This window comes from Rana temporaria, chromosome 1 (assembly GCF_905171775.1).
Source record: "Rana temporaria chromosome 1, aRanTem1.1, whole genome shotgun sequence".
Taxonomy (NCBI): Eukaryota; Metazoa; Chordata; class Amphibia; order Anura; family Ranidae; genus Rana; species Rana temporaria.
The window spans coordinates 628185650-628205497 of NC_053489.1; the positions used below are offsets into that span (position 1 = coordinate 628185650).

The 19848-nt window shown below is 44.7% G+C and overlaps 1 protein-coding gene across 7 annotated transcripts in view; it reads left to right on the forward strand.

The window, feature by feature from the left end:
• Positions 1–19848, forward strand: part of ABLIM2 (actin binding LIM protein family member 2) — a 278087-nt gene that overhangs the window by 218828 nt on the left and 39411 nt on the right. For all 7 annotated transcript variants that reach the window (XM_040335371.1, XM_040335372.1, XM_040335370.1 and 4 more), the window contains 2 exons: positions 2063–2121; positions 17570–17621. In XM_040335371.1, coding sequence (XP_040191305.1) covers positions 2063–2121; positions 17570–17621 — 111 coding nt within the window. The remainder of the gene's footprint in view (positions 1–2062; positions 2122–17569; positions 17622–19848) is intronic.

Below are 19848 nucleotides of genomic sequence, written 5' to 3' on the forward strand. Positions count from 1 at the left end.
GAACATTTATTAACCTCACATAGGGTGAATATCAATGGGCTCAATTCACAAAGCCAACACACCAGGATAAGCATTCTTATTTTCAAAAAAGTGACAGTTATTTTCAAATGTGAAAATTATGGGCCAGATTCACAGAGCAGATACGACGGTGTATCTCCTGATACGCCGTCGTATCTGTTGTTCTATCTATGCGACTGATTCATAGAATCAGTTACGCATAGATAGCCATAAGATCCGACAGGTGTAATTGTTTTACACTGTCGGATCTTAAGATGCAATACCGCGGCCGCCGCTGGGGGGAGTTTGCGTCGTAAACCAGCGTCGGGTATGCAAATTAGGAGTTACGGCGATTCCCGACGGTTTTTCGCGTTCGCTACGTCGCCACTAGTCTAGTTTCCCGTCGCAAAGTTAGTTGCTGGCCAATAAAACATTCCCTTCCCTTTTCCCTATTTTACTTTCCTTTCACTGTAGACCCCCTGGGTGGTACCTGTAGAGAGAGAGAGAGAGGTTATACATTGGTGGAACCTATATTAAAGAGGGAATCAGTGGTCCTATGTATAACTCATGTGCTACATTGTGTCCAATCTTGTAACCTACCATGTTATAAGCGATATTGTTTATTACGTACATTTGGATGTCAACTGTGTACTGTGTACCACTGCTTCCCTTGTTAATTACTGTATTTATTAGCGTATAAAACTTACTTTTTTTCCCTGAATATAGAGGGTAAACTGTGCCTGCGTGTTATACGCAGGGGGCCATGGAAAGTACGTATTTTTTTTCCTGAAACTTCCCTCTTAACCACTTCCGGACCGCCGCATGTACATTTAGAATGGCACGGACAGGCACATCAACGTACCTGTACGTGCCTGCCTAGACGTGGGTCGGGGGTCCGATCGGGACTCCCCCCCCCCCGTACATGCGGCGGTTCCCATGGCTTCAGGAGCGATCCGGGACGAGGGAGCGGCTATTCGTTTCTAGCCGCCCCCTCGCGATCGCTCCCCGGAGCTGAAGAACGGGGAGAGCCGTATGTAAACACGGCTTCCCCGTGCTTCACTGTGGCGGCGTATCGATCGAGTGATCCCTTTTATAGGGAGGCACGATCGATGACGTCAGACCTACAGCCACACCCCCCTACAGTTGTAAACACACACTAGGTGAACCCTAACCCCCTGTGGTTAACTCCCAAACTGCACTTGTCATTTTCACAATAAACAATGCAATTTAAATGCATTTTTTGCTGTGAAAATGACAATGGTCCCAAAACTGTGTCAAAATTGTCCGAAGTGTCCGCCATAATGTCGCAGTCACGAAAAAAATCGATGATCGCCGCCATTAGTAGTAAAAAAAATAATAATAATAAAACTATCCCCTATTTTGTAAAGGCTATAAATTTTGCGCAAACCAATCGATAAACGCTTATTGCGATTTTTTTTTACCAAAAATAGGTAGAAGAATACGTATCGGCCTAAACTGAGGAAACATTTTTTTTTATTATATATATATGTTTTTTTGGGATATTTATTATAGCAAAAAGTAAAAAATATTGCATTTATTTTAAAATTGTCGCTGTATTTTTGTTTATAGCGCAAAAAATAAAAACTGCAGAGGTGATCAAATACCACCAAAAGAAAGCTCTATTTGTGGGGAAAAAAGGACGCCAATTTTGTTTGGGAGCCACGTCGCACGACCGCGCAATTGTCTGTTAAAGCGACGCAGTGCCGAATTGTAAAAACCCCTTGGGTCATTTAGCAGCATATTGGTCCGGTCCTTAAGTGGTTAAAGTTCGGGTGCGTGTTGTACGCCGATAAATACGGTATAATAAAATGTTATTGTGTAAGAAACTTTCTAAGTGTGTACCAAAGTCTGCAGGGTTTTGTAGCTGGAAAAGGGCAGTGGTGCCGTCATGATCTTTTTCATGACTTAGCATGTAGCTTTATCCTATAGTTTTCATTGCTCAGCTATATTATTTCTTTGTCTCCAGTTCTATGTTATGTGATAGACCAGATGCTTATTTTAAGGCGTTGTGAAATCTACAATGTAATATCATTTTGTTACACAGGGCTGCCTTACTCCAAGTCTGCATCACTTCCTGGCTATGGCAAAAATGGACTAAATCGGGTAGGTCATGATGGTTGGTATAGTCATCAGAACACCGGGGTCTTAGCATGTGATCCCAGCACCTACATCAGTGCTGAACCTACGCTGCTAATCTCTTGCCACATTGCATGTCTATGACTGTAGATGTCCTTGCTTTACCTGCAGCTATCATTTATAGCCACAGGAGTGTGTACTTTATCCATTGATAGATGTAGAGCTGGCAGGGAATGAGCCCCACTACCGCAAAGAGAATGCAGTACATCTATCTAAAACAAGATACACAGAGAAATAATAATGGAGGGAGACAGCTTCGAGAGGCGCTGCTCTCATGCGCGTTGCTGGATCGGGATAAGGGGGGGCTGGGGGGAGCCTGCAGGAGGTTCTATTGATTAAGGTAAAAAAAACTTGAGGCTTTAGAACCTCGTTAAGGGGAATCTGTAAGATCAGAAATATAGAATCTCACTTGTTTCTGAAGATGCATAATTTGGAGGTCATGCATATCCCTGATTTATAGCACAATAAACACGAAATCATAGCAATTATGCAGACTAAGAATTCTGACAAAACTGACTTTATACTTGTCCCAGGTCTAGAGTTGCCACCTCATCCCTTTAAACCCAAACACATATTAATTACACAGGTTCTGTGGCTGATTAAGGTAGTAATTAATAGACATGTCCATTTGTTTTCGTCCGAATGCATTTTCATCCGAACTTCTGGGATTTTTGCGTTCATTTTAACTAACGATAACAAACACGCAGAATCCAAAAGATCCGATGATTTTGTTTTGATATAGTTCGATTTAGATAGAAGATTCAACATGACAGTGACAATAGCGATCTGTGTCTATCGAATCTGCGGTCGAATGCGCCTAACCTAACTCTATTAGTCCAAGATTATTCGACGTAGAGAGAAAAGATTCAACAACATTATAGAGACATGAAGATTTGACGAAGGAGCTAAAAACATACGATCACCACCAGTAGACATTTATGATCAAATGCTCTGTCCATAGGCTATAGAAGAATTCTAATGTTGGTTGACTAGTATTAATAAATTAATAAATACAATTATTACTAGTCATCAGGGCTGGACTGGGACAGAAATTTGGCCCTGGACTTCATCCAGACTGGCCCACTTTGACAGGTCTCCCCCATGGCGGCCGGGCAACTCCCACACCTCCCCCAAGCCCCTTCACCCCCTTCACTAACCACTAGCCGTTCTACTTTATTAGAGTAGAATGGCTGGTACTGGTACTCTTATGGGCAGTACCAGTGGAGAAGCTAGACATTATTTCACCCGGGGCAAAGAATCAGTTCAGTGCTCCCCTTATGGGACAAGATTAGGCAGAAGGGAGAAACTCCCAGGCCATAGCTGTTGAGTCAGCTGTCTGTCCCCTCCCCCATGCTCCTCTGCCATCCCCCTGCTCCTCTGGTCCTCCCCCTGTTTCTTTGTTCCCCCCAGGTGAGCGCTGCGGGGAGGGAGAGGAGGTAAGCGCTGCGGGAAGGGAAAGATAGGGATGCGGAGGGGGGGGGGGGGGGCGGCAGTCCACTGTCACTGAAGCTGGCCCACTGAGCCATCGGCCCACCGGGAAACTCCCTGTAGTCCCAATGGCCAGTCCATCCCTGCTAGTCATACAACATTAAAATTCTACTATAGCTTGTGGGCGGAGCATTTGACCGGAAATGTACGATTGCGGCGTCGTTCCGTTTAGCTGCTTCGTCGAATCTACTTAGAACATTCGACAGACACCATATAAACCTTCAATTGACAGATTCGACCTTAATTTGGATTTTCGGACTAATGCATTTTTTAACTAAACAAAATAAACAAAAACGAATTTCGGGAGTAACTAAATAAATGTATTTTTCGGTTGAAAACGAAATTCCGAAACAAAATATTTCAGTGTGCACATGTCTAGTAATCTGCATTAAATTAGCCTCAGATGTAATTCATATGTGTTTGGATTTAAAGGGATGATGTGGTAACCCTACGGGCCTACCCAGGTCAGTGATTCACATGGTAGTAATTAGGGTTGTCCAGATACCGATACCAGTATCGGTATCGGGACCGATACCGAGTATTTGCGGGAGTACTCGTACTCGCGCAAATACCCCCGATACCTAAATAGAATACTTTCCCCCCCCTTTCCCCCCCGCCGCTGCCGCCGCATCAAGGGACATGGCTAGAGGGACATTGCTGCATATGTGAGGGACATGGCTAGAGGGACATTCCTGCATATGTGAGGGACATGGCTGCATATGTGAGGGACATGGCTAGAGGGACATGGCTGCATATGTGAGGGACATGGCTGCATATGTGAGGGACATGGCTAGAGGGACATGGCTAGAGGGACATGGCTGCATATGTGAGGGACATGGCTAGAGGGACATGGCTGCATATGTGAGGGACATGGCTAGAGGGACATGGCTGCATATGTGGGGGACATGGCTGCATATGGGGGGGACATGGCTGCATTTGGGGACACATTTAAAAAAAGTATCGGTATTCGGTATCGGCGACTACTTGAAAAAAAGTATCGGTACTTGTACTCAGTCCTAAAAAAGTGGTATCGGGACAACCCTAGTAGTAATATGAGGATGACAACATTGAAGTTAAATCTTTAAAAACAAGTCAGCAATGGTATCCTGCATATTCCTCTGCTGATCTATCCCCTAATCCTGTGTGCTATATATACACCGAGGGCCAGATTCACGTACCTGGACGCGTCTTTGTGCGGGCGTAGCGTATCCTATTTACGCTACGCCGCCGCAACTTAGACAGGCAAGTGCAGTATTCGCAAAGCACTTGCTCTGTAAGTTGCGGCGGCGTAGCGTAAATTGACCGGCGTAAGCCCGCCTAATTCAAAGTAGGCTGGTAGGGGGCGTGTTGTATGGAAATGAATCGTGACCCCACATAAATGACGCGCCTAACGAACGGCGCATGCGCGCGCATGCTCAGTATCACGTCGAATTTTCTCCCTAAGTTACACCGGCTCAATGCTTAGTCGACTTGAACGTAACCTACGCCCATCCCCATTCACGTACGACTTACGCAAACGACGTAAAATACAACGCTTTTCCGACGTCCATACCTTAACATGACTTACCCCTGCTTTATGAGGGGTAAAGTTACGCCGGTCGTACGCCTTACGTAAACAGTGTATTTTAATATGCCGGGCGCAAGTATGTTCGTGAATCGGCGTATCTAGCTCATTTGCATATTTTTTATGGAAACGCCGAATGCGTCCAGCGTAACTATGCTCCCACGATACGCCGGCGTAGGCAAGTTACGTTGGACGGCTGAAGCCATGTTTTTGGACGTATCTCGCTTTGTGAATCGGCGTAAAAATGCGACGGCGCACATTTGAAATTACGGCGGCGTATCTGGAGATACAACGGCGTACATCGTTTATAAATCTGGCCCTATATGGATACTGCAATCATTGGTGGGACATTGGATTTAAAACAGAACTTCTTCAGCTTTACAGCAAGAATCTATCCACCTTTCCCTGAATGCTCCCATGTGAGCTGTTATCTGCCTCTTTTTTGGCTGCAGAGAGCATTGAGGCCATTGGAGCCTCAGTACACAGCACACCAGACACTCATTTCCTCTAATTCAGCCTTTCTCCACCTTTTTACCTCAGAGGAACCCTTGAAATCATTTTTAGATCTTGATACACCATTTCTAAACATGATTAAAATAAAACCCCTAACTATTCTTAGAAATGGCCTCTCCCTCCTTCTCCTACCTATCCTGCCTAACCTGTATAGAAAAGATGGGTGTACTTACCTATTTTAAATCTTCTTCGGTCTGGTCATGTGATCCTGCAGCGCTGTGTAAGGGAAAGCTCAACAATGGCTGTGAGTTCTGGAAGCCATTACATTATCCATAGGCTCCCATAGCACAGCCGTTGTCGGCGCTCCCTCCTCTCCCCTGCAACAGTCGCTCACTAACACAGGGGAGCTGGTGCTATAGGATCACATGACCAGAGCGGATTAAAAATAGGTAAGTACACACATCTTATTTAATACAGGTTGGGCAGGATAGTAAAGAGCAGGGGGGGAGGGGCAATATTTTTAAGAACAGTTATAGTTAGGGTTACATCAGCATGATCAGTAAGTTGTAGGAAATATTGAATTAACCACTTCAGCCCCAAGCTTCTTTTTTTCACTTGTTGTTGACAAGTTAAAATCTTGGGGGGAGATTCAGAAAGAGATACGACAGCGTATCTCCTGATACGCCGTCGTATCTCTGAGATCCGACGGTCGGATCTATGCGACTGATTCATAAGAATCAGTTACGCATAGATCTCCCTTAGATCCGACAGGTGTAAGTGACTTATACGGTCGGATCTTAGGCTGCAATCTCCCGCCGGCCGCTAGGTGGCGCTTCCATTTGTATACGTGACGAATATGCAAATGAGGAGATCCGCCGATTCAGAAACGAACGCCCGCCCGTCGCTTTTTTTAACGTCGTTTGCGTTCGGCTTTTTCCGGCGGATAGTTACCCCTGCTATATGCGGCGTATCCTATGTTAAGTATGGCTGTCGTTCCCGCGCCGAGTTTTGAATTTTTACAATGTTTGCGTAAGTCGGTCGCGAATACGGATGGACGTAATTTACGTTCACGCCGAAACCAATGACGTCCTAGCGACGTCATTTGGAGCAATGTACGCTGGGAAATTTAGCCGGCGGCGCATGCGCATTTAAATTGGCGCGGGGACGCGCCTAATTTAAATACTACACTCCCCCTAGCCGCGGAATTTGAATTCCGCCGGGGGATTTACGATCCGCCGGCGCAAGTTTCGAGGTAAGTGCTTTCTGAATACAGCACTAGCCGCTCATACTTGCGTCGGCGGATCGTAAATCAGATAGATTACGCGGATCTAAAGATCCGCTAATCTATCTGAATCTACCCCTTAAAATCTTTTTTTTGCCTTGAACCCCCAATCATTATATATATATATATATATATATATATATATATATATTTTTTTTTTTTTTTTTTTTCTAACACCCTAAAGAATAAAATGGCGGTTGTTGCAATACTTTCTGTCACACTATATTTGGGGAAAAAATACACTTTTTTTAATCAAAAATTAAGACAACAGTAAAGTTAGCCCAATTGTTTTAAAGCGGAGGTTCACTCAAAATAGCAACTTTAGTCCATCCTTATCATTGCACCATATACAAACACATATGGCTAAAAAAAAATTTATAGTGCTGTTTTAATTACCCCAATTCAGATGTCTGTAAGATGCACTTCCGGGTTTTCCTCCCGCGGGAGTGGGCGTTTCTGCTGTTTTCTCCCGACGCCGCTGTGTTTGCGGGGATGTCTCCTGGGAGCAGTGTCATCATTCCCAGGAGACAATGCGTAACACAGTCCAGCGAAATCTCTCGAGATTTCACTCATGACGTGACTCATCAAGCCGGTCACGAGACGAGGGCGAATCCAATTTCGCCATCTTAAATCAGGGCACACAGTTGAATAGATGGCAATAGGAAGTGTTGACTGTAAGTGCGCGAGATAGAGCGGTGACGCGCATTCACCGCATCCCGGAAGTCCGTGCTTGTGGGCTTCACAATGCCCACAAGCAAAATGGAAAATGGCAAGATCGTTTTTTAAAAGTTAATATTTCATACGAAAACAGACGGGGGATGATTTACAGCGCCAAACTAGTGAGTACTAAAATGTAATCAGGAACACCATTGAATAAATATAAATAAGAAAACAAGGACGGACCGCGCAGCCTCCGCTTTAATGTGAAAGATAATGTTACACAAAGTAAATTGATACCCAACATGCCACGCTTTAAAATTGCGCCTGCTCGTAGGAATGGCGACAAACTTTTACCCTTAAAAATCTCCATAGGCAATGTTTAAACATTTCTACAGGTTACCTGTTTTGAGGTACAGAGTTCATATGCGGCGCTATTTACGTATGTATTCGCTTCTACGTGCAAGTTCGTTGGCATAGGGCAATTTAAACATTTTATTTTTTTTTCTTATTTATTTTGCTTTTAATTTTCTCTTTTGACACTGTTCTTTAAAAAAAAAATTGTGTCACTTTTTTTCCTATTACAAGGAATGTAAACATCTCTGATAATAGAAAAAAAGCATGACAGGACCTCTTAAATATGTGATCTGGAGTCAAAAAGACCTCAGATCTCATATTTACACCAAAAATAAAGATAAAAAATGTCACTTGAAAAAAAAAATGTTTTAGCTTTAAGAGCTATAGGCGGAAGTGACATTTCACGTTGCTTGCGCCCTCCCATGCTATGGATCCAATAGGGGGCCGTCTTCCCCTCATTTAGCAGCCAGGCATCCACGGGAGAGGACGCGATATTCTCCGACGCTAAAGGCTCTACCAAATCCGCTGTGGAGACCACTTTTATCTTAGCTGCTGCCATAACCCCAGTATTTAGCTTCAAAGTCCTGGCGTACGGGTACGTCATTTTGCGTGAAGTGGTTAAAGGGGAGGTTCACCCTAAAAACGACTTTCTCTTATTACACTGGCCCCCCACATTACAATACGATTATGCCTATTAGTTTTTTTTTGATGCTGTACATACCTTCGTACAGCTAATTCACCCGTGGCTTCCGGGTTGCGAGTCCCGCGGGAGTGGGCATTCCTAACATGCTGGCGATTGACGTTTTGACAAAAAACGAGCTCCCCCCGTCGCGTAAGCCGCGTTACGATTGGCGAAAGGAGCCGAACGGCGAGTCGGCGCTATACTGCGCCTGCGCATCGCCGTTCGGCTCCTTTCGCCAATCGTGACGCGGCTTACGCGACGGGGGGGGGCTCGTTTTTTGTCAAAACGTCAAAGCCACGGGTGAATTAGCTGTACGAAGTTATGTACAGCATCAAAAAAAAACTAATAGGCATAATCGTATTGTAATGTGGGGGGCCAGTGTAATAAGAGAAAGTCGTTTTTAGGGTGAACCTCCCCTTTAAGGAATGTGGCATACACATGATCCGAAAATTGTACAAAAAATAACGCTTTATAGCAATCATACGATAATAGGATCATTAGTACAGAGCTTTCAAGAGCCGATCATGACTCAGATATTATCATATATAGTTCATCCGATATTATCCGATCGGACAAGCACAAAAAAAAATTCTCGTACGATACCAGATCATAAGATTTTTGTTTAAACAGTACAGTTGACATTCGAAAATACAATACAAATACACTTCAACACATGACATCACTTCCGATTTTTTTATATCGTACAAGAATTTTCGTAACTTTAGTAAACTCTTCATGTTCGATATGTGACTAGCATGCAAAAAGGAACAAACGATCTGTTGTCCAATTTTCAGATTGTGTGTATGGGGATTTAGCGTATTTGACATCCAGGGCAGATGTTTTTTATATTACCTCTAATCTGTATGCCACAAAATCATTTTCAGTATTAATCTTGAAATGAAAGTTATGGCGTCCGTTTATATTAGTAGTTCACATGGAAGGGACCCCCTGCATTGGTGGTTAGTGGAAAAATGTAGCTTTGCATTGGCAGTCAGCGTAAGTGAGATGTCAATTCACCATTGCTCACTGCTTATGGAAAACCTAGGAACAACTTTATATTTTTTTATAGGTTCATTCAATTCTATTCTCTTCATAGATGACATCATAGGCGTGCGCACAGGGTGTGCCAGGTGTGCCCAGGCACACCCTAATCACCCTGTGCAGCATAGATTCCCCCTACTGTCCCAGTAACCCTTTCACCTGCACTGTTGCTGGCTTTCCTCCTCTCCCTGTTGGCTGATGCTGAGGGGATGTTTTAAGATGAACGGGGGAAGGGGCCAGTAAATATGTAATTTACTGACCCCTTCCCTTTCTGAATGAACACAGTGAGCGATCGGTAGTGTGTGTTTGAGATTTGGGGTGCACACCCTAATGCAATAGGCTGCGCACACCTATGGATGACATAATTATATTATTTCAATCAACTTAATTTCTCAATTACCGTATTTATTTGAGTATAACGCGCACCCCTAATTTTCGATTAAAAATCGGTATAAATCATTGTAATTGGCAAAAATCATTTATTGTATTTATTGTATGTCCAGCCATGTTCCCCGTATGTCCAGCCATGTCCCCCGTATGTCCAGCCATGTCCCCCGTATGTCCAGCCATGTCCCCCGTATGTGCAGCCATGTCCCCCATATAACCAGCCATGTCCCCTGTATGTGCAGCCATGTCCCCTGTATGTGCAGCCATGTCCCCTGTATGTGCAGCCATGTCCCCTGTATAGGCAGCCACCTACTGTTAATCACAGCGGCGCGGGAACATTACAGACAGCGTTCGTTTGAACAGCTGTTTTCCCTGCCGCGCATAGACACTCCCCCTTGCTCGCGATTGGACAGATCCGTCCAAGGGGGAGTGTCTATGCGCGGCGGGGAAAACAGCTATTCAAGCGAAAGGTTGTAGCGGCGTTGGTGGCGGCAGCGGTAGCGGCGGGGGGAGGGGGGAAGTATTCTAGTATCGGCGGTATTAGCGGGAGTACGAGTACTCCCGCTAATACTCGGTTTCGGTCCCGCCACTGTCATCCCACCCCAGTCCTCGTTTATAACGCGCACCCAAAACTTTGATTTTTTTTTTGGTATAAAATTTGGCGCGTTATACTCGAATAAATACGGTACTTGTCGTCAAATAGCTGCCATGAAGCTATGATTATGACACTTCATGTTACATAATCTTATCCTACAATCCACTAGGTTATCTATTTTCATTTATATTTATAAGTTACTTTCCTGAATGATTACACATTTTTCTACTATACTATTATACATGTTCTGTTAATGGAATATCTATTTCTATTATATTATTGTACATGCTCTGTTAATGGAATTTTGTTGATAATTATAAAATATTTGAAACAGGAAACCCTAGGAGGAACTTCTGGAGGAACCCTAGTTGTGAAATTCTGCTCTAATTAATATCCCAAAGCAGCATCTAAAAAAATGAAATTAATTCATAGCAATAATAATAAAAAAAAATGGTTTTAGAGGAACAGTGAGAATGTCCTGAGGATCTTCATTAAGAGTAATTGCAGCTCTTCAGTTCTAAAATGATTGCAGTTTTCTCAGTTAATTATCTATGAAATGAATGATTGTGTCTGTGCACTGCTACTAATGATGAATTCAGCAGATGGCAGAAATGAGTGGATTGATGTTGATATTACAAAGATCCTGAATACTTCCTCCTCAGCATTCACTGCAAACTCATCTGCCTGCTGTCAGATTCCATTAAACGGTGCACTAAGCTCAACATTTGTAGCTCTTATTTATTAAATAGTAATGTGTGAGGGAAAAGTCTACTGCAGATGATTTTCTAATTGTTTATATGCCCACAGCCCATGGAGGGCAAAGCAACATGTTCACTTTAAAGTGGAAGTAAACCCTCCTATCATTTCCAGCCAAGGAAGCTGCCATCTTGGCCTATGTTTAATCTACAACTTCCATGATGTTGCACATGTGATCAGTTATGACACCAGCCATTGGATGGTTTGATAGTTTGGTTGAGAGCACAACCAATGGGTGTGTTACATTTCTGGCACATGCCAGAATGGTAACTGTTTTATGGATGGGTTTACTTCTGCTTTAATGCCCAGCCATCCTCCTACATATACTCACCTTACCATCACTCCCCCACCGCTCCGATATCCGATTTTCTAGAACTTTCAGGTTGTGGGGAGCAGATGACCCCCTACCCCTTCCTTCTATGTGACAGGACTGGTGCATGTGGCCAAAAAAAGGTTATTATAATCTGGTACGAGGGCCAGTTTAAAAGTAAATCTGTTAATTTGTATAAATAGACTATAGAATTGTTTTAAGTAACTAATTTGTGCTAGTTGTTTAGCTTACACCAGTGGCTTCCAAACTGTGCCCCGTATGCCAGATGCAGCCCTTTTGCTTGACATTTTCCAGAACTTGTATCACTATTCCTTCCAATTATACATGGCACTATCCCTTTCACTGATACCAAGAGTGAAGCATAATTCCTGCCATGATGGGTCATTATTCCTTCTACTGACATCAATGATCGGGAATGCATCCTCCCCTAACATTTATGATGGGGAATGCATCCTCCCCTGACATCAATGATGGGGAATGCATCCTCCCCTGACATCAATGATGGGGAATGCATCCTCCCCTGACATCAATGATGGGGAATGCATCCTCCCCTAACATCAATGATGGGGAATGCATCCTCCCCTGACATCAATGATGGGGAATGCATCCTTCCCTGACATCAATTATGGGGAATGCATCCTTCCCTGACATCAATGATGGGAATGCATCCTCCCCTGACATCAATGATGGGGAATGCATCCTCCCCTGACATCAATGATGGGGAATGCATCCTCCCCTGACATCAATGATGGGGAATGCATCCTCCCCTGACATCAATGATGGGGAATGCATCCTCCCCTGACATCAATGATGGGGAATGCATCCTCCCCTGACATCAATGATGGGGAATGCATCCTCCCCTGACATCAATGATGGGGAATGCATCCTCCCCTGACATCAATGATGGGGAATGCATCCTCCCCTGACATCAATGATGGGGAATGCATCCTCCCCTGACATCAATGATGGGGAATGCATCCTCCCCTGACATCAATGATGGGGAATGCATCCTCCCCTGACATCAATGATGGGGAATGCATCCTTCCCTGACATCAATGATGGGGAATGCATCCCCCCCTTACATCAATAATGGGGAATGCATCCTTCCCTGACATCAATGATGGGAAATGCATCCTCCCCTGACATCAATGATGGGGAATGCATCCTTCCCTGACATCAATGATGGGGAATGCATCCTCCCCTGACATCAATGATGGGGAATGCATCCTCCCCTTACATCAATGATGGGGAATGCATCCTCCCCTGACATCAATGATGGGGAATGCATCCTCCCCTGACATCAATGATGGGTAACTATATCTCTCACTGGCACCAACGATGGGTCACTATCCCTCCCACTGACACCAACAATGGGGAAATATTCCTTCTGCTGAAATCAATGATGGGGAAATATTCCTCCCACTGACATCAACAATGAGGAACTATTCCTCTCGCTGACATTAATAATGGGGAATTATTTCTCTCACGGACATCAACGACCAGGAACTGTTCCTCCCACTGACATCAACGATGGGGAACTATTCCTCCCAATGACATCAATGATGGGGAACTATTCCTCCCAATGACATCAACAATGGGGAACTATTCTTCCTACTGACATCAACGATGGGGAACTATTCCTCCCACTGACATCAATGATGGGTAACAATATCTCCCACTGGCACCAACGATGGGTCACTATCCCTCCCGCTGACACCAACGATGGGGAAATATTCCTTCTGCTGAAATCAATGATGGGGAACTATTCCTTCCACTGACATCAACAATGGAGAACTAGTCTTCCCACTGATATCAATCAGGGGCGGAGTGACCATTGAGGGACTCGGGCACTGCCCGAGGGCCCCATGCCACTAGGGGGCCCCATCAGGGTTGTCAGGCTCAGTAAAACCAGGGACAGTATGTAAAAATCTGTGTTTTTTCTACATCTGTCCCTGATATGTCCGAAACCGACATGCTTTTGATGTGAAATGCCTGAGATTTTAGCTGCCCTGCCTCTGCACTGCCTTCTGGCTTGGTGGCCATCTGTAAGCCCGGGGGCCCCATAATCTTCTATTGCCCGGGGGCCCCATAATCTTCTATTGCCCGGGGGCCCCATGAGTTGTCAGTCCGCCCCTGATATCAATGATGGGGAATTATTCCTTCCACTGACATCAACAATAGGGAACTATTCCTCCCTCTGACATCAACAATGGGACATATTTCCTCCTACTGATACCATTGAAAATACACTATTCCTACAAATACCAACAATGGGGAACTATTCCTCCTCCTTCTGACCACAAGCGCTATGTATTTTTTGTACTCCCACTTACCACCAAGTCTGAGGCATTGTTGAAATCCCATTGATGCTGGGACATTGTCTAATCCTACTGGCCGAAGCCCGTCCTGAAGGACAGTAAACTGGCCCTATGTTAAAAAAGTTTGGAGACCCCGACTTACACCATAGGAAGCCATTTCTTCTATCTCTTTAGCAATGATTGCAACTCTTAAGCCTCGTACACACGACCGGGTTTCTCGAGAAAAACAGCAAGAAAACTGATTCTTGCCGAGATTCCCGTTCGAGTGTACGAGGCATTCAGGTTTCTCGTCTGGAAATCTGGCCGGAATCTCGACTAAAAAAAACGAGAACCTGCTCTCTTTTTTCTCGTCGAGATTCTTGTCGGCCTGTCCCGACAAGAAACCTGAGAGTGTGTATACTTACCTGTCGCCGTGGAAACCCGTGCATGCTCGAAATGACTTTGACGCATGCGTGGTAGCTTCCACGGCATAGGTAGGGTGAAGCAAGATGGCGGCGACGGCATCGAATGTGACGAGCGCATGCTCGTCATATGAGATGACGTCACCGCGTTCTTTCCTTTCAAGAGAACCGCGGTTCTTTTGAAATAAAAGTCAGTACACTCCGGTGGCAAGAGTTTCTTGCCAAGAATCTCGTCAGACAAAACAACGGGTTTTTCCTGACGAGATTCTCGGGCGTGTGTACGAGGCCTTAGCCAATAACCACTATCAATTTTAGTGGCTAAGCTGTGTGTGCTACTAAAATATCGCCTAAAATATTGCTTCTGTTTGCCTCAAGGAAATATGCCAAGCAGCTTGCATTTGATGTTTTCACAAACGTAGTGATCCCCAAACTACAACCCGCAGGCCACTTATGGACTTTGTCTTGTTGCCATGAGAAGGGAGGGGGATTCTTTTAGCATCCTGCTGACAACAATGCCTGGAAGGGGTCCTTTATTACTCTCATTGACCACCGACTCAGAGGCATTGTTTACTTCTACTAACACATGACATATTTTTTACTCCTACTGGCCAATGGCAAAGGGGCATTTAATATAACTTCTACTGACAACTTACAAAGGGACATTTACTACTCCCACTGACCACTGATGTAGGGGCAGTTTTTCTCCCACTGACTTCCTCTGCCAGGGCATTTTGTTACATGCAATGGCCACATTTGGTCCTGGACAGTGAACTGGCCTTTGTGTAAATATTTTGGGGACCACTGCACTAATGAATCAGTGAATTAGATTGCAATTCATAGATTAATAAATCACACATTTCTTTGCATTGCTTGATTTCAAAATTGCAAGAACATACGATATTGTGGAAAATATACAACTATGCATAGAAACCATAAAAGCTTCAAGGTTGTATTGTCAAAGCTTGATTGAACAAGCTGAAGTTAGAAGCTGATTGGTTACTATGCACAGCTGCACCAATTTTAGTAAATCACTCCCATTGAAATCCTAGGATACTGTCAAAGTGCCATGGTAGCTTGTTAGCCCCCTTTCACATGTGCAGATCCCGTGAGGATCCGTTTTTAAACATCTGCTTGCTCTGCAGGGATCGCTCCGTTGATTCCCGCTGAGCCGGTGTATTGTCACAGTTTGCTGCCTATCGTACAATGCTCCGGAAGTCACGTGGCGGCCAACTGCGCATGCGCAATGCGGTCCAAACGCAAATGCGATTCACGACAGTACACACCAGTGAAACCTCGGTCGGCATCCAGGCTCTTTCCTTAACATCCCCATGGATTGGAGGATGTTAAAAAAGCGCCAGGAGGCCGAGCGAGCGGCGCGAGGCCGACTGGCCACTTTCCTCTAAATCCACGTCGCCCTGAATGCCGGGTTCGCTGCTGTGTACTGTCGTAAATCCATTGAAACGCATCGCGCATGCGCAGTTGGCCGCCACGTGACTTCCGCAGCATTCTACGATAGGCAGCAAACTGTGACACTACACCGGCAGATGACAGGTCTGTCTCTGCACACTGTGCAGGGACCGCCCTGTCAGATCTCCGCTCTCTTCTATGGAGGATCGGATGAGAATGAACCGTCTGTTCGTTTTCATCTGATCCGCCAGACGGATGCAAAATAGGGTTTGCATCCGTCACATTTTAGCGCAGAGGATCGGATCGGGGCTGATCAGGGTGCCAGCGGACATGTCCCCGCTGACATCCGACGTTCCATACAGGTACATGGAGCGCCCGTTCAGATCCGCCTGAAAAAACTAACAGGCAGATCTGAATGGTCCGCACATGTGAAAGGGGCATTAGGTGCAATTTGATGTTCTATATATATATATATATTCTATATATTCTATATATATATATATATATGTTCACATATGTGAATTGGTTGCAGCTTACACTGCATCCAATTCGAAAATATGTTATTTTCAATGGGTCTGGTTCACATATGTGCATTGCCTCTGCAGTCTGCATTGCACAAAAAAATGCGTGCGTATTCTAGGCAGTGCGGTGCGAATTGCAGGCACATAGGCCCAGATTCTCAAAGGGCTTACGACGGCGCAACGCCATGTACGCCGGCGTAAGTCCTAATCTGGGCCGTCGTATCTATGCGACTGATTCTTAGAATCAGTTACGCATAGATATCCATTAGATCCGACAGGCGTAAGGCTCTTACACTGTCGGATCTTAAATGCAATTTTTTTTTTTGCCGCTAGGTGTCGCCTCCGTCGTTTCCCCGTCGAGTATGCAAATTAGCTACATACGAGAATTCCCGAACGTACGTGCGGTCGACGCAGTGAAGTTACGACGTTTACGTTAGATTTGCGCGGCGTAAAGTTGCCCCTGCTATATGAGGGGCAACCAATGTTAAGTATGGCCGTCGTTCCCGCGTCGAAATTTAAAAATGTACGTTGTTTGCGTAAGTCGTTCGTGAATGGGGCTGGACGCCATTTACGTTCACGTCGAAACCAATGAAATCCTTGCGACGTCATTTGGAGCAATGCACCCTGGGATATTTTCCGGACGGTGCATGCGCAGTACGTTCGGCGCGGAAACGCGCTTAATTTAAATGCTCCACGCCCCCTACCCGGCTAATTTGAATTAGGCGGGCTTGCGCCGGGTGATTTACGCTACGCCGCGGCAACTTTACAGGCAAGTTCTTTGTGAATAAAGCACTTGCCTGTAAAACTTGCGGCGGCGTAACGTAAATCAGATACGTTACGCCCGCACAGTTTTACGCCCATCTACGAGAATCTGGGCCTCTATCTTCTCTGAGCACAAATTCTCTCCCCCTCCTCACTACACCTCCCACTCTCCCTGGTCAGCTGATCCGCAGCTACAATGGAGAGGAACCTGTTGAATCAATAATTTTTATCTTTGGAGCTGCAATTCGCACCGCACATGTGTGAACCCAGCCTAAAATGGAATCAAGCACATTAAGGGCTTGTTACAAACTAAATTGAATACATTGTACAACTCAGTACACCTGCATATGCATGAAAAATTTATGAATTTCAGTGAGCCTAGAATTAATGCCAGTATAACTTTTCTTCTCCAGGCTACCAATTTTGGTCAGTATGTGGAAGATGATTCCAGCTGGGGCATGAAAGGTACCAATTTATATGTTTGTTCTTGTTTTATACTGTATGTGCATATGTATGTATGTATGTATTCTCTATATTCTCTTCTGTGGTGCACCATCTTTTCATTACTTTTCTCTGTTCCCTCCCCATGCATTTCCCCATGTGATTTTTTTTTTGGGGGGGGGGGGTATTGATTTAAAAGATGCTTTAGTCTGGGATTTATCCAGCTCTATGGGCACACAGCATTCCCTGCCACCATTATAGTTCTGCCACTAGCAAGCAGTCAGCTTCTCTTGCAAGAGGAACAATATCAGTGGCTGTTAAAGAGAATTTGTTTCAACACTGGGACACCTAATTATATAACGTAGATTATATAGAGCAGCAATTATCTCTAGGGCTTCCATACAGTTTGTTGATGGTGTATATCAGTGAACCACTGGGTCTTCATCTGCTGTCCCTTCTATATTTCCATATCAACTGAGTAAAGCGGCCAAGGATTGGGTGAGGCAAGAATTAGCCATGGAAAGAAATAATTGTATTCTCCGAAAATGTATGTTTGTGTCATAACATGTGACCTGCCATTTTACTTGGAGGGCACTGATGTATTCAATCCCATGAAATTAGATTTTACAGTTCGACAGTGGGCATTATGACTAATTGAAAAGATTTGTTTCTAGCCAATGTCCAGAGTGGTCTACACAGGCATTTTTAATCGTAGTAGATTGAAGTGTAAGTTCACCTTTACAGAAAATCTGTAAGGTGAACTTACACTGGACCCTGAATCCCCACGGCTTTCTCTCCTCTTTGCCCTGCGGTGACAGGATGGGACACATGGATTCTAATTGGTCCGTGTCTCCCATGTGACGGCGACCAACCACTTAGAATGCTCCTAAACGTACTCCTGACAAGGTACGTTATGGAGATTAAGCTGCAAGGGATTTCTAAGCCTCTGACCAGTGAGGCAGTGACCTGATGTCTCCTAGCGGATGATCGCCGCACTCCAGGTCAGCGGGACTTGGGGGGGGGGGGGGGGGGGCTGGTACTTTTTAAGTTGACCTTACAGAATTTTCTGTAAAGATGAACTTACCCTTTAAAGTGACACTTTTACACAATTACAGGAATTCAGCCACTTTGAAAAAAGGGAAGGCACACTATGAGCTATGTCCAAAGACCTGCATGACATCTCCTTGACTTATTAATTATTTACATATTACCAAGCGTATTTCTCTGCTGGAGAGACACTCTGAGTGCCTGAGAAGAGAGAAGAACACAGAGAAGCAATCTCCATCCCTCTCATCTGCGGCCCATTCATAGAAGGTGTTGTATTTTGTAAATGTGTTCACATAATACAAAGGCTTCTGTGAATGGGCAGGAGAAGGGGAGGAGCTGGCACAGCAGCTGCAGCAACTCTCCTGTTCAAGATGGAAAGCTCAGAAGGATCAGCATCAGGCTTCTGGAACTACAGTGATAGCTGACTTCTTGTAGTACTATAAAACTGTCAGATATAAATAATAGAGCTAAGCCCAGGAGGTGTCATGTACCTCGCTGGACTCATAGTGTGCCATTATTTTTTACAAAGAAATCCTGGAATTCAGCTTTAATTATATGCTTTTTCTCCAAAAATAATCCATACATAACCACTACGTAATGGCCCTGTAATCTATTTTTCATTAAATTGTTTTTGTACTGTGTTTTTTACTGCCTCCTTATAATGTGAGCTCCTGAATTTTTCAATTTTCCCCCTCACTTTCATTTATATGGAACGAACAGTTCATGTTAGTTGCTGTCCTGTGTACTGCTCCATGCACACTACAATTCCCATAGTCCATCTCAGAAGCAGGCCATGGAGAACACATGTGCTCACCTTCTAACAGGAAGTCAAATTATTGCAGCAAAAAAAGTAATTTGGAGGAGGCTAAGAATAATAGAAGGTACTTTATTGAGTAAACAATACATACCTGAAAACATTATTATTTTTAACCACTTGCCTAACGTACACATCGTTTACATCGGCAGAATGGCACGGGCAGGCAAAGCAACGTACCTGTACGTTGCTTTGAAACTGCCTCCCGCCGCAAGCTCTGTGACCGTGCACGCGTGACCTGCAGACTCGATGTCCGCTGGTGTCCCGCAATCGTGTCACGGAGCGGCCGAACGGGGAGATGCCTATGTAAACAAGGCATTTCCCTGTTCTGCCTAGTGACATAACACTGATCTACTGCTCCCTGTCTTCGGGAGCAGTGATCACTGTCGT